This window comes from Nymphalis io, chromosome 13 (genome assembly GCF_905147045.1).
Source record: "Nymphalis io chromosome 13, ilAglIoxx1.1, whole genome shotgun sequence".
Lineage (NCBI taxonomy): Eukaryota > Metazoa > Arthropoda > Insecta > Lepidoptera > Nymphalidae > Nymphalis > Nymphalis io.
Genome location: NC_065900.1, coordinates 7,167,524 through 7,184,430, shown reverse-complemented (window position 1 = coordinate 7,184,430; position 16,907 = coordinate 7,167,524). Strand labels below are relative to the sequence as shown.

General features: G+C 32.6%; 1 protein-coding gene across 14 annotated transcripts in view; it reads left to right on the top strand.

The window, feature by feature from the left end:
- The window catches only part of LOC126772772 (protein lap4-like), a 70,093-nt gene that overhangs the window by 25,727 nt on the left and 27,459 nt on the right, over positions 1-16,907 (top strand). For 13 of the 14 annotated variants that reach the window (XR_007669694.1, XM_050493328.1, XM_050493335.1 and 10 more), the window contains 3 exons: positions 1,650-1,769; positions 2,504-2,656; positions 7,237-7,303. Coding sequence is in view for 13 of the 14 variants with exons in the window: in XM_050493328.1 (XP_050349285.1) it covers positions 1,650-1,769; positions 2,504-2,656; positions 7,237-7,303 (340 nt within the window). In the remaining variant the exon portion in view is untranslated. The remainder of the gene's footprint in view (positions 1-1,649; positions 1,770-2,503; positions 2,657-7,236; positions 7,304-16,907) is intronic. The other variant, XM_050493329.1, reaches the window with a different exon arrangement.

The window sequence follows — 16,907 nt, the reverse complement described above, 5'->3', positions numbered from 1 at the left end:
ACACATTACAAGTATAATTTTAAATTAGTAACGCGTTTCCGTCGTTAGAACGTGTCATTAAAAACTTATTTGGTAAAATTTAATTCACAATATATATATATATATCATTAGCATATATATATATATATATATATATATATATATATATATATATATATATATATATATATATATATATATGCTAATAATAATATATATATAATATTATAACTCTTAATAATACTTTATCAAACACAAAACGTTTAAGGAACAAATACATTTAATAATCGAATTGTTTTTTCTTTGTCAAAAACAAAACAAAACTATTATAATTTTTCATTAAAAAGTTACATCGAATCGAATATACGCTACATACCTTGAACGGGAAGCATCGTGGTAGTCTTCTAATATCGCCAGAGATTACAACAGTAACAGCCTATGAATGTCCCACTGCTGAACTAAGGCCTCCTTTTTGAGGAGGTTTTGGAGCTTATTCCACCACGCTGCTCCATTGCGGGTTGGTGGAATGCACATGTGGCAGAATTTCAGTGAAATTAGACACATGCAGGTTTCCTCACGATAATTTCCTTCACCGTCAAGCACGAGAAGAATATATAACAAATTTAGCACATTGAAAATTCAGTTTTTCAGAAAATTAAAAAAAAAGAGATTACAAAATTCGACTTAATAAGCTTTTTATTTTTATACTTAATAAAAATTTTATATTACATAACAGTTTAATGTTGTTAAGATTACTTCGATGTACGAAAAGTAATTTATCAGAGATATGTAAATTATGAAATAAGCTAGTATTTTATTATTAAAGTTGTTTAGTACTTTAAGTCTGGGTAGGCACCATCCACTCATCATTTATTACACCGCTAAACAAAAATATTTAGTATTTTTGTGTGGTAAAACTTTTTTGACCACCATAATGTCTAGTTGGAACAAAAGGGCGGACTTAATGCCTGAAGGCATTCCAGTCAACCTTTAGACTAAGTAGAAATCCGTGAAGGTGGTAATTAGTAATCAAAATATACATATATACAAATATAACATCAACAAAATAAATACAGAGGTATAATATATGTAGTATAAACATGAGTAATAGTGTATTATAGTAGATATCATAAGATGACAGGAACTAGGAACATTCTGACAAAATATACTTAATTTAAAAAAAAAATATTTTGCCATAATATTTTGCTTTCGTCCAGCAGTGGACGGCAAAAGGCTGAAAAAAAAGAAAGGTATTTGAAAGTATTTAGTTATAATGATTTATATTTCAATTTCGATTTGCTATCATGCTGTTTTTTCTTAATACAAATCAAACCTAAGTCTTATTATTTATAATAAAATGTTATATAAAAGTAATCGTTTAACTTGTTTTATATAGAGAAACTTTCTTGAGCTTTTTTCAGTTGCTTGTAAATCCAATAGAAGTACTTCCTGTCATTAATAGATAATCTTTAGGGCTATTCGAGCAGGCTAGGTTTTTACTAAATGTACATATAAAGATGTGAAAAGTATAGTAACAGCCTGTAAATATGTCACTGCTGGGCTAAGGTCTCCTCGCATATTTTGGAGAAGGTTTGAGCGTTTTCCATAACGCTGCTCCAATATCCCTATTGGGTATAGATATAATTAATAATTATTTATAATACGACCAGCCTGTACAACGGCAACCGTTGCTCGAAGTAACAAAAGATGAAGAAAGCGACAGTCAAACAATGCAGGATAAAGAATCATCAGAGGCTGAAAACGAAGATGACGATTCCGAGGAACTAGAGGTATGTCTGAGATTAGATTATAATAAATTACTAAGTTACTAACGCTTATACAACTATTGTATTACGCCAAATTGAATTAATAATATTTTTCAAATTCTTAATTATTAGATTCTGATACTTTGGTTTAATTATGACTACCTATATTATTTAAATTAAGACAAATTAAAAGTAGATTAAATTGGATTTCTGACGACGAATGTTGATAATTTGTAAAATTTAACGCTAATTAATTTTTAAATTAAATTTATAGTTTAAAAATAAAGTTTTATTGAAAAAAAATATCATTAAATTTCACTCAATTTTTATTATTTCTCTTTTAAAAGAATGTTACATTTCAAATGTCTTGGGAATATGTGATGTCCGTATGTCAATGCCAATTGTAACCGTCTGGCTTGTATTTTTGTAACTTTGAACAATTTTTCATATAATTTATCCTAGCACTGGTTAAAAAATTAAAATTTTATACATATTAATTTATTTATTTATATATTATATAATATACAATTTTGAATATGCTAAATAAAAATTACTAACTGGCAAATGAATTGGTTAGAATTAACAAAATGACTATTGCCCATCTGTTCGTTGATGTATCTTCGTCTCCTACAATATAAAATATTGTAACAATACCGTTTGGTCAAAGTCTATTAAACGAAATCGTACTCGCGCCTCGAGTCGGAGACAAAGTTTGATACGAACAGAAGGTAATATGGGTTGGTCGGTGGTGTGGGTAGCGGGACTCGGGGCGGCGCGTGGCGTGGGCGGGGGTGCGCGAGCGCGGCGCGCGCGGCGCCGGCCGCCTGCACCGCCGCGACACGCCGCACCACCTCAAGAACAAGCGCGTCAACCAGATCGACGCGAGTCGCGCGCGCGATCTGATAGCGCAGGTGCTTCGAACTCTACTCATGGCTAACATTTGCGTTGTGCTCGGTTTTATTAGCTTTCTTGAAATATTTTCATATTAACAGTACATCTCAATAGATTTTGGGTCGAACCAATACCCCGTTTCGGAGGAAACACAAAGACTCGGTTTTTGAGCGCATCAGTTTTACACCTCGCTACAGAATACTCACCTATTGACATTCAACATTCACTCATCTCCCTAACAACAATAGGGGATATTGACCGAGAGACATTTACGCACAATATCATCTTGAAGGCTTCCTATCTCGAAGTTGTATTTCTTTTTGTGTTATATTCTCTTTAAAAACAACATTGCATTTACTTTCTTATTAGTTAAATATATTATAAACTATCGCTTTACCCGCGGTGTTTCTCCATAGATTCTTTCTTCAAAAATGAAGGTTTTTTTATACAAACTTTTACCACCTTTTATAACCCACTATTGGTTAAATTTTCAAAATTTTCACGGTGCTCGCCCCCGTAGTTTTGCTTTGATATGTCAATCAGTCAATTATTATTTTATATAAATTAATTTATACATAAATGAATTTAATAATTGACATAACGAATCTTTTAAGAATTCTATTGAGGTGAACTTTATATACTACTGCTTTATTTGTTTATATGTAAGACTTTTATCGGTCGATTTATAATAATCGATAAATTTACGCACTAAATTCTCATATTCATTGATACACCGCTAATGTTTTCGTTTAATCGAGTCACTATTATAAATAACATAAAACGAAAATCAGTAATACATTCACTAAATCGTCTGATAAAAATGTTGTCTGTAATGTGCTCTGTTCATTCTTATCTGGGTATTCGTTGCGTTTTTTAACTAACAACGAAACATTCCAATTCGTCTTCGAATATTATTATAAAAATAAAACTTACGTATTATTACGACGTATCTAAAGAAACGAAATTATTTTCAATGTAAACTGTTTAAATAACTGGATGAAGAACTAGGTCCGATTATTGATTGTTAAGTAAAAAGCATTTCCAAAAATTACAGGTGTTACAATTTTTAACTAAAGAATATACACTGGCCGCCAAAAAAATCGACCCACCCGTATTTTTTTACTTACAAAGTTGTTATCTTAACTATGCGACGACCTAGGTGGATTGTTTTACTTATGGGACATACATTTAACATTTTATTACCCACTTGATATTGATTTGGAGGAGTTGTAAGTGTTATTGAGGATATTTGGAATATTTTTAAATTATTGATAAGAAAACGTTACTTTGTGCACAAAGTGCATGGTTAGTTTATTTCCAGTTCTTAACGCGGAGTCATCTCGGTTCGATGTTTATTATTGATTAAGTGTATGAAACTTTGTTGAAACAATAATTTTAATAAGTTTAAATATAAAAAATGGATACTACTGAAGCAGAAGCTGCTCAAGTCGTAGCTCTTATTCATGAGGGGTTAAGTCAGCGAAATGTGGCTAGAACACTAAAATTAAGTCGTTCAGCGGTGCGAAGAGTGTACAAACGCTACTTGGAGACTGGGGAGTATTGCCGCAGACCAGGATCTGGCAGGGGGCGTGTCACGAACCCGACCGATGACCGTTTTATTGGTTCGACCTCTTTAAGAAACCGACATCTTTCGGCTGTTGACGTTCAAGGTAGACTCCGAGAAAGTCGTGGAGTGTCTGTGAGTGAAAATACTGTAAGAAGAAGACTTCGAGAGCAAAACTTAACCCCTCACAAGCCAGCAACAGGACCAAAACTCACAGCATCCCATCGACAAGCAAGACTACAATTTGCTAGGCAGCACGTCGATTGGACACTGGACCAATGGGAGACAGTATTGTTCAGTGATGAAAGCCGAATGTCTCTAGTAGACTCTGATGGACGACGTAACGTCATGCGAAGGCCAGGAGAACGCTACTCTCAGTGTATTCGAGAAACAGTCCGATTTGGTGGAGGCTCTACAATGTTTTGGGGAGGTATTTCCTTGACGGGACGCACAGAGCTGGTTTTTTCCGTAATCGTGCTGTTAATGCTGAAACTTACATAACGGACATTCTGGAGCCTCATGTGATGCCTTACGCTGGATATATTGGGGATAATTTCCAACTTATGCACGACAACGCACGACCTCACGTCGCTAGAATTGTTAAAGACTATCTCAGGGAAGTCAAAATTCCAGTTATGCAGTGGCCAGCCAATAGTCCGGACTTAAACCCGATAGAGCACCTCTGGGACCAGCTAAAACGTACGGTTCGAGCACGAAATCCAATTCCAGAAACCCTGAATCAACTGGAAGCTGCCCTAACTGAAGAATGGCAACGGACCCCACAGGAAGACATTAAAAAGCTAATCAGGTCACTTAATAGGCGTATGCAGGCAGTGATTAGGTCAAGAGGAGGAAACACTCCCTATTAAAGTAAGATTTAGGCACCCAAATTTAAAAACAAACGGCATAATCGTTTTGTACACAAAAAAATAAAATTGCGTAAAATTTTGTGTTTTCGTGTTTTGTCACATATTTACCTAAAAACCTATTTTTTGCGCACTATTTCTGTTTTTGTACAATCCTACAATTGCATTTTTTTATTATAAATCTTAAAAATATAAATATGTGGTAGTTTAAAACCATACGATAGCTTTTTTACAAAAAATTTAGGTGGGTCGATTTTTTTGGAGGCCAGTGTATTATTTGGGCAAAATTTTAAGCTATTGTATAATTTATTTATAATCATATATTATGTTTGTTATGGGATTTAGTTTGAATGCATGTTGTGAAATGAATAATGTTGTTTATTTAATACTATTTATTCTGTATCTATTATGCGTCTTGCATGTAATATCTTAGCAGAATTTTCTTACATATATTAGTTCTTACTCCTACTTTTTCTGTTATGTTATTTTTAAACTTATAGTTTATTAATAACTAGCCCGGTGTGCGTTACGGCAATACGTTTTTTATTTTGTTAAAATTTGTAGGTTCTATGCCAGAAACCTTAACGCGACAACTGAAACAGCTTAAAATCAATTTTAATGGCTTCAACGATGCATGTAACTAGCAATATTTTAAATATATATTTGTTTTAATGCAACGCATCTTATATAATTATTATTGTGGTAACCATAAAAGTGCTTAGTAAGCATGTTCGAATTATCTCAATCACGTTTTATTTGTACGCAGCATTGTAACTACATTTAACAACTTTTCTAATAAGTTTATTTAAAAAAAAAGACAACTAATAAACAAGCGTACCATTTAAAATTACATAATAAAACTAAAACAAGTAAGATTTCTAATAACAAATATATATAACTAAACCCATAACTTTCGCTTACTGCATGCCGTTATATCAAAACGTGACTATAAAGCGCATGATTGTTCTTGTGATCTGTGAGAACATTTTTAACTTGCTTTCGTTTCATTCGTATGTATTATTTTTCTCATATTCTAAATAATTATGAACAATTAATGTATGTGCTTATGATTTTCGTTTGCATTTTTCATTTTTGTGAGAATCTACGTTTATAAAAAATTAAGAGACAAAAAGGAAATTATTTTACACCAAAATAAGTTACAATCAGTCCATTGAAAATTTCTACTTAATACATGAGCCTGCCGGTGTAGTGTTGATGATATCTGTCGCTTTAATTCTAGCTAATTTATGGCGTAAGTGAGGCTCGTGAAGTAGTCCGTATATGCGTTTTTTGAACTGAATGCACTCTCAGTTTGCTCGTGTTTCTACTGCCGCGCGAAACAGTACAAGCGGACGCACGGTCACGTTAGATTTTCTTATTCGTGATGTAAAACAGGAAACAATAGTTTCATAGACCTTTGTCTTCTATATTTGACGTGCATCTTAATACCTATGAAGTATACAATTACCACTTAGTCGAGACTCTCCACTTGAAGCAATCGAATCTGTAGTTTCACAGTCAATTCGATCACTTTCTCCATAAAAATAGTTTTTTTAATTCAACATCAACAAAAACTGGGTTAAGACCCAAAGTGAGTTAATAAGCAATAAATCTGTCGGCGAATCGCTCCGTTTCTGTAAGCACGACTCAAGCGTGGGTAATTGTAGGAATACTGCGGCTGTTACGGGCTGATGCGCGCGGGCCCTCGACCACATCGTTCACAGTAGACCCTCCGAGAGGTTCGCAGAAATGACTGTCTCGCACCGCAACACTTTTAATAATGTTTCATTTATTTTGAATAAAGGACGAGTGAAGTGAAATTTTCTCTTGTTTTGATAAAAAATGAAACAAGATTTGTAGCTTATTGGTTTTGCGTAGTGGTAAATACCACATCGATAACAAATAAAATGAGGTGCTTAAAAGCTGCGGGTGGATGGCTTGCCCGGGTGAGATGGGTTTTAAGATAGACATTTAAACTAAGATTTCAATTTAGATTTGTCTGCACTTTATATGGCTTACGTAGCTTAGTGTTTTGTTAATACTAATTTTGATTATGCAATTTCTAACTTTTGTATGAATGCTTTTAAGTTTTTTTGAGTTATATTTGTTGTTATACAATATTGTATTCTATATAAATAAGTGAAAATCTTAATACATTAATTTCTTACAGGCGATCAAAAAACGAGAACAACACGATCTCAAAACTGACGACGATATTATAGAAGATGTCCCTGACGGTAAGTTCTATTAAAATAACAATTCACTCGACTATTCAGAGTAAACACTGTGTATTTGTATAAGACGGATACATTTTACGGTCGGGAGAGTACTGTATAGCGGAAAAGAAATTCTTTGTCTATGTTCGTAAGTTAAAATGGCACATCGTATTACACAAGTTTAGAAGGATATTTAAACAATCCGAGTATAATGGGATTGCGAGGTATGGGGACATAGTGCACGATGTTTCTTAGATAGCAGTTGCGACATTGTTTCACGCGATCGTGACCACATTCGCCCGTAATGATCACGAGCATCGCTTCAAACCCGTCACTCACAAGCAAGTTCATTGCTCGAAATCACGTCGAATTTATTTTTTATAGGAACTATGGCTCCATAACTTAATGTGTTCACATACATATATTTGTATGAAGCAAAAACTATATTAAGACAAGTAATATTCTTAAAGAGAACATATCTTTTTAAAATGTAATACGTACTAAAAGAAAATGTGATAAAATGGAAATAATCGAATGAATTAATTAATCGAAAAAAAAACTAATTATTAAATAATTACCAATTAAATTGCAATTTTATAACAAATATTTTTATGTGCTTTGTTTGCATTATGAGTACATAATGAGAAAACATAACCCAATTTTTTCGTACCAGAGTAAGTCTACAATGAATTTCGTTGTACGCAATGTTTGCAGTGGTCGTATAATCAGTATCGCTACGTTATCAGCTTATCTAGCACACTCGACATACCATTTTGCAACGTATGCCCAGTGTTTCGATCACCTGTGCTGCGTTTAAGCCGAAATCCTGACTTCGATACATTAAAAATAATAATTGAATTGTCAAACGCTAATAGCGTGACGCGACGTGTAAACTATGCAAAAGGAAATTACTATATGTGTTCAATTCGAATTGTGATGTGAAGGCGAGCGATCTTGTTATATTATTTAGTTTAACGTAATTTTATCGGATATCGATTTTGTAACTAAGCTATGTCAAAATATTTCAAGTGCTTATTTGGTGAACGGTAGAAAAAGTGTTGATAAAAGTGGATTTTCATCTTGTTTTTATTATTTAACTGCTATCGTTATAATGTTAAATGATAAAAGTTTCACTAAATTATATATTTTTTAGAATGAATCACATTATTTCCTGTAAATAATTTGTTTTCTGTTAGTGTTTTTGTTAAGAGTTTATAAAGCACATGTTTTATGTTTGTTCGAAAACATCGCACTAACTCTAGGCTCGATGTGATTCGAAGGTCAAGTCTTGCTATTGTTACATTAATATCTTTGTAAATACATCATGTGACTGGCTCGTACAATTTATCGTACTGCTATTGTACTTTTATATGAAAGTCGTGATTTACTTCACTTTTCAATTGTCGGTTCATTCGCCATAATTGATCAACCGATACTTTCGCTGTATTGCCGACACATAATTTCTGCACGAATATATTTAATGCTATACTTACAGACCCAACCTTCACAATACAAAGTTGCCAGAGTTAAATGAAGTAGATTTTTTTTTTAATTCCTCGTTCGATAAGTTTTGATAAAACATTATGTTTAATATTATTATCGATAGGACTGTGAAGTATTATATGAAATAACTAAATATAGCAAAGTAAGTAAGTCACTGTATTAAACCTCAGGATTCGCAGCGCCGGTTTGAGATAACATATATCAGTAGATAATTTTTATGCAGTTTTTTTTATTCATTTTATGTGTTTTAATAATAAAATTAAGTCAACTACGTTTTATTACCAAGGTTTTGAAAATTTTTCCAGCTATTTCAGTGATAAAAGGTTATGAAATTTACGTTAATACGTTTATATTTTCATATCAAAGCACGTTCATGGATACATGCATATACCTATTTCTAACAATAATTAACAAATACAAATAAGTATTTATTAACGTTTATTTGTTAAACTTGCATAGCTCATGTTATTGAACTGACGCTATCTTATCGTCTCTAATTATAACGATTCGCCTGAGTCTCCTACTAGTGACCAGACATCTTTTACTCCGTTCACATTACTCGAGTGTGACTGTTCGCTTCAACTATTCATATTGTCCAAATATTTCTTAAAAGTCGATTTACGAGAAAGTTCTGTGACTTGTGAAACGTCGAGTTAGAGTTAATTTAATTCTGCCGTCGTTTGAATTATTCTCATTTGTTTAGCTGTCTCACCCGCCAAGCGTTTTGACAGTACTTTTGTTTAAGACTCATTTGATATTTCGAACAAACTTTTAACCTTAATTAGCTCTCTCAAAGTCGAGCTTGTTCACAGGCTTGTGGTCATTTAACATGTAACAGCAGTCATTAGTTATCTTACATGAGTATGATTGTATCCATATCGTTCATTATCTATCGAATGTATTCAACATTAATAATCCATAATATAAAATTAATTAGATTCATTAACGGCTGCGTTTCTAGTTCGTACTCACGAATGCCTAATATGGATAAAACAATTTGAAGCAGTGATATCTCACTTTAATTGGATGAATCGTATTCAGTGAAAACAGACACTATGAAAGACAAAAGACTTGAATTAAAGTTAAGTGTACGTGGTGATGGTTCGCTGAGCCGGAACGGTCTCCGGAGTAGTACAAGAAGTAACCGCAGTAATTTGAGTAATAGTAGCTCCGCCTTACCCGTGAGTGAAATATTTGCGACTGATCGTTTCGCAGCACCACAGCACAGAGCTTTTGATATACTTGATAAATATAGAAGACAACCCGTTCAGTATGGATATCCGGCGCAAAGTCTACAAGCTCTAAATCATTACGAACACCGACAAAATAACCGCTATGGAAATAATTCACAGCCGACCTCATATGTGGAATACCCAGATCCATTAAGACAAAATGTACCCCAATATCCGGTGCCTCGTTATCGGCCAGTCTATATTGACACGGCGAGTCAGATATACGGCACACTGCCGCGAACTGCGCAGTATAACCGTCGACAGCATGTTCAGAATCCTATTCATTACACTCTGCCGGAAAGAGCTTCATCAAGACGAGTACGCATAAGCGAAAATGAACCTACCGTTCATGATTATGGTATGTTTACTAACTTCTCAGGAGTACTTCTAAACTATATATGTATGTATATTAAAATTTTGTTCTTATAATAGATAAGCTATAGCATACATTTAAGAATTTAATGATTTAATTTAAACGAGAATCGTTTTACCTCTTAGGTAAAGTAAAATGTTTTATGTCTTTCTTCGTCGTTTGTCGTGAAAGTAACTTGAGGTGATAAACATTGGAAGTAATTATTTATTTAATCTATTAAATAAATTAATTCTATCTGACATTTAAGGTTCAATTATGGTAAACACCGGTAGGGATGTTGCAAGTGCTTAGGTTATCTGGCATTTAAAGAGAAATTTGCCTTAGAAAGCTGCTTTGAATAGAAACTATCGACATCGACCTGCAATATATAAGCTATATTCTATAAATTTCTACTTTCAGTAACATTCGCTATCATATACATCGTTAGATATAATAATTTGAATATATAAGACATGATTTGTCACAATGTGATTTGTGTAATTAACATTGGCGTTTACAAGTATGGCGTCATTTTATAAAACAAAGCTAAGAGTAGTTCTTCTCTTCTTACATAAGTTCCCTTCAAATCGCAGCTTATTGAAGTTTAATAAATCCGGCTTTTCATATGTATAAAAACAGTCGTATACTAGTAACCAAATACTTGGATAATATCTCGGGCATAAGCCTGATATATAAACATAGCTCAGGTTACAATCATGTCCAAAGCGTTTTATGCGTCCGCGATGGGCCCTTAATAAAATATTAATTGTTATAATTTGTCACGTAATAAAATTATTTCACGTAGGTAATCATATGGTTAATATTTATGCGTATGTGCGTATGTAGGGCGAGATATGAGCGAACCCTCCCGAGGGACGAACAACAATAGCACCAGCTTTCCCCGAGTTTATTGGTGCGGTCTAATGAACCGCACAGGCGTCAGGTGCGAACCATGTTTGTTCGCAGTCCTGTATACGCTTCTCCATTACATACACACGTAGATAAATTTCTATCCAAGGTGGATAAAGAAGCTTTATTAAGGTTTTGCGCCACAATGGCTGTTACAAAGTCAGTAGTTCGCGGTATCATGTGCTCGATAATGGAATTCACCTTCAAAGCAAGTAAGGCCTGTTCTGTGCACGTCTTCTTGAGGTCAAGTTCGGCATTTATTTATTTTGCTGGTAATTTCCTTCCTGTCTTCATTAAAATATTTTTTTTTAAATGCGTGATTATAAGTTCCTTTTTTTTTTGTAAAAAGAATATATAATTTATTGTGTTTGTTATCCCAGTGAGTTATAAATTTTACTGATTTAAATTCGTACCGATGGAATTTGAATTAGAATTCAAGCTGCTCTTGTGAACCAGATGTGCCGTTATACTGTGGTGTCACAAATTTCAATCTTTTTTTTATCAGAATCTACTTACTGCATAAACCTTTAAATACAGGTTTTTGAAGGTCGACACTGAGGTTATTTATAAACACGAATAAATAACATTAGAGTATTATGTATTACTTTGTTATGGATGATGCTCTTACTTGTATATAATATAAAAGTGATTAATGTCTTTTTATTTTATCACTTATACATTCATAAATAATAAATTCTCGCTTTGCCGTGTTATTCATACTAACACAAATAGTTTTATCGTCATTACTATTTCTATTTATAAATTACAAATAAATAATTATACACAACGAAAACGTTTATTTTTTCAATTTATTATACGCAATATCTTATCAGGTCCCGCTTTATGTAACGGAAACGATAAAATTAAATCTTTTCCATTCTAAAATATTGTGTCGTTACTAACATTTATCAGATAGAAAGCACAAGAGCTGTATCCGCGGAGGCCGTCCAAGACGCCTGGATGATAATAAATATAACGGATGAGCTTAGAAGGCGCATACTCTACGTAAAGTTCGTGCGCGATGCTCGATACAAAATCAGACAAACACGATCGGTTTCAGTGAACTGACTCTTATTTGAAATAACATTATATTCTGCTTTAATTTCAAGTCAGGTTCAAATTTGCCTTTGGGTACATCGCACGAAAGGTCACACACGTAATAGTTGGTGAGACTTAACGTTACTTAACTATATATTTCACTACATATACAATGTTTAAGATTCTCTTTGTATTTTTGCCAGTCATGAACGATTAGGCACCAGACAAAAATGTTTATATATAATCACATTAGCCCTGTCAATCATGTAATATGGACGCAAACTACCATGATGAATTAATGTCGTGGAGTGTAATTTAGAAGACGTTTCTATGATGATGATATGTAAGGTGTATAAAAAACTAATTTCGCTGTAATGCAATTACTTTCAATGAAATGTTAAATGCATCACAGCAAAACATTTCTTAATCTTTAATTTTCGTTTCCATGTTTTCTAAATCGCTTGGGATATATTTTATGCGTCGTCTTATCTTAAATACTTATCATCTGTACATCGGTATGTTATCTATAGGAAGTAATCTGAATAGACACATTCACCTTGCCTTTTGTGTCTGAAAAGTGCACCTTTCTCTTCTAATTTATTCCGTCTGTCTAAATCAATCTCGTGGTAATAATCCTAGCCCTAGCTCGAGTTTCTCTTATTCTGCTTATATGTTGGACGGTAACGAAACCGCATTAATACGATAGATATAATAATAAAGTGAGGGTTGCACTTGGTTGCGGTTAACATCCGCGCTGCGGCCGTAGATCTTGAAAGCGAACCTGTGAAATGAACTATTGAAGCGCGACCTCTATATGATATCCGATTAATGCGACTCTTGCGATCGATAATCAAATGGTAGTATTAACTATTAATTTAAATGGAAAATTATAATTTAAAATGTCTCAAGTTCTTAGATTAAATAGTAATATCATGAGCAAGGTTTGCTATTTTGGTAAATAGCAATTGTAAAATTTATTTAAATCTATTCGCAAATAACATGCAAATTTATTTAAAACCGTTGAAGTTATGATGTCGTGACATACAAACTGTTGGGTGTGACGGTAAAATCGGTTTTTGGTTTTTATTTTTGACTGCGAAATAAAAAATAAAAAATATTTATAATAAATGTAAAAAACATATAATTTCTTTAACATAAACAACGATATTTTAATTCAACCGGTTACAATGTTATTCTACACCATATAATATTTCAATAAAACGGTTAGTTTACTGTTTCCACGTCTCCGCCTACGGAAGATATCCTCGTTTGCACAAAATTCTCTACTATCTGCATCATCATGACCGTTACTTGAACCATAAAACAAATACTACCGTAAATTCGTCCTCTTGGAGGCGACCTAATGTTATACAAGGAAACGGATTTCAGAATTTATTATGCACGACGCGTGCCGTATCTAATTGACATGATTGCATATTTTAATTAAAACCCATATTTTGGATCGAAAGATATGCGTTCTATTTTAATATATAAGATTAAAATCTCCCTTAATTAGCATATTCTTTGTCTGTCCCACAAACACGAAATATTTATTGCCGATGAATAAATAAGTTAAAACAATAATAGAACTTTTATTTTTATTTGTAGGCAAAATACTTTTAAACTAAAATATTTTCATAATTAAACGATTTACTATATTAAGTATTACCTAGCTCTTACATGGAAAGCTCGGAGCTCCTGTCTGGTTTAATAATCAGCTTTTATACTAAAAGCAATATCCTGGTAGTCATCGTAGTTTCTAATTTTCTCTGGCTTGTAGAAAATTGTAAGCCTCGCTTGTTGGTTGTCGACTTAACATAATTCTAGATATTAACTTAACAAGACATGATAAAATGAACGTTTTAAATTAATATTAAAAGGCAGCATAAAAAAATTGCTTTGCAATTCTCTTTTGTTTTTAATTATTTATAAATATAACCCGATTTTATAAGCTTTTATTTAACTTCACCTGTTAGTATTTGTGAGTTTAATCTTGCATCTAAATTTAAACCAGTTCCGGTCAAACAGTTAATCTGAAATAATTAAGTACACGTATTTTTGGTGCTGGTGACATTACAAACTAGTTTATTAAATTGTATTCGATTTAATACAGATTAAATAAAAGTTGGCCTTTAAAAAGTTTTGTTTACTCATTTTAATTATGCGTTACTTTCGATTTTGTCTCTTTTGTTATTATCGTGTTCTGTATGTGGAAGTTATTATGAATATTGAATTAAATTTGTAGTATTCGAGTTTCCGTTTCCGCTTTGATATATTTCTAATGTTATTCGACATAAAACCTGTGTTATAAATCTCGCAACTGTAATCAATTTTACGTAGTAAGTGGCTTGTCAGTGATTTCCTTTTATCAAACAAGTATAAACTACAAAAAATATTAATCTGTCAAAAGTTTAAAATGTCGGTTCAATAGATGAATAACCTTTGCTGGTAATATGCTCAGAGGTCCCAAAACTGATTTTATAATATGTATCTCTTCGATCAAAAGTCAATTACGAATTATTTTCATTTCAAATATCTAGATTGATTGATACCGATTGCAGCGGAAATCTCAAATCAACTCTCAGTTCTTTTATAAATTCAATGTGGTATCCGCTTGCAGGCAGTAAATAGTCGTCTATCAATACAATTTCATATCGTAAAGTTTATCAGATTGCGATATTGTTATTTAAATTCGATTTAAAAAGTAATTATAAAGTTCGGCGGAAAAATCGAAAGTGTTCTACAGTGGTGAAGAGATCAGTTCGTTGTAGATAAATAAATTATTATCTGAGGGTAAAAAATAAGGAGTCGGTATGCGCCAGGTTGTTACTTTCTATTTTTAATCTAACGGAGAGGTCGCGGGCGCCGGCGCTACAGCCTCTACATCTCGCTGTTGCAGCGCGCGCATTCCGTCAACGCATGCGCCCCGGGCTGCGCGTACGCATGCGTCCTTTTATACTTTATTTAGGTCATAAAAGTGTGTGTTTTGAAAATACAACGTTATAAAGGACGTTTTTACTTATTAAAAAAACTTAATATTTTGTTACGGACATTATTGTTTTAATAATGAATTTAGACAAGGGCCGATACGGAATGCATGAAGGAGCTGCACGCTATTGATATGCACTATTAGCCTTTGTTTATAGCGACCTGAAATTAATCTAGTTATTCGCTAGCAAACGGTGTTCACGAAGTAAGTCCTACATAAAGAGAAAATATGGGGGTAATAAGGAGGAAGAAACGTAAGTTATATTTTAACATCATAAAAACTATATAAAGACATATGTATTTCTATAATTCAGTCAATTTATAAACTAAGATAACAGATAAAACTAATACAAATGTATTTTTTATAGTGTGTATGGTTAGTCGTAAATTTTAATATTAGGTACCTTATAATGTCACAATATGTTTTAATAACAAAGAAAGCAAAATCATAAAATAAGTTATTTATAAATAATAAGTATAATAACATATATAATTAATGTGATAACACGTAAAAAATATTTCTGACTATTCCATATTCTAGCTTTAATTTCTTTATCAAATCTATATTCATGAACCAAATATCGTATCTGTGTTTGTTTGTATATATATATGTAATTTATGCAGACATGAATACCTGCAAGCGACATATTTTTATATATTTTTTAATAGTGGTTACACTCAGTAATTTTAAATGGTCTACCGCTTTTGTTCAATAGGCCGTACGTAATACGTTTAATGGGCGTCGAGAATAATGTTATTTTAGTGTGAAGGTGAAACTGTATGGGTTTGTTTGCGATGCGGTCATCTTTAGGCAAGACCGTAGCTCCTACTTGTCCATTGCGTAAATGTTTGTTGATACTTTAATTATATGTTATTATTTAATTGTATGCTTTAGAAAACATATGTCAATTTAATTATTGTATTTCTACTTTTGCCAAATATGCTTGTACTATTTTAGTTTGAGTACATAAACTTTAAGCATGTAAGGTCCGTCGACGTTGCATTCACTTCCGTCGCAATAATTCTTATTGTAGGCGATTTTGTAGTCTTTTGTCTTTAAAGTACATCCTATATTTTCAAAATAAATAGCCTGCAATTAGTTTTTGTTCATCCCATCCCATTCTATTAAAATGTACTTTTGGCATGTATTTTTACGTCATATCAATAATTGATGTCATGGTAAAAAATTGAATAAACAAACCTTGAGTATTGCAGGCTTCGAATGTTGATACTTTTAATTTACTATTATTTAAAATCTTAAATTATCATTTAAAATGCTTTATACTTTTTTATTTACAAGGGACATAAAATCTTAGTTCCCAAGGTTGGTGGCGCATTGGCTATAAGCGATGGTTGACATTTCTTACAATGCCAATGTCTAAGGGCGTTTGGTGACCACATAACATCAGGTGGCCCATATGCTCGTCCCATCCTATTCTATAAAAAAAAAATTATTTTTGATTAATTATTGTTTATAATTTATAATAATAAATTAGGCATAGATTTAATTACAGAATGACATCACAATAATAAAATAATCTGAATCAGTTATTTGTAAACAACCATCCGCTAAACATGGCTTTAATTTCATCTTAAAAATAAA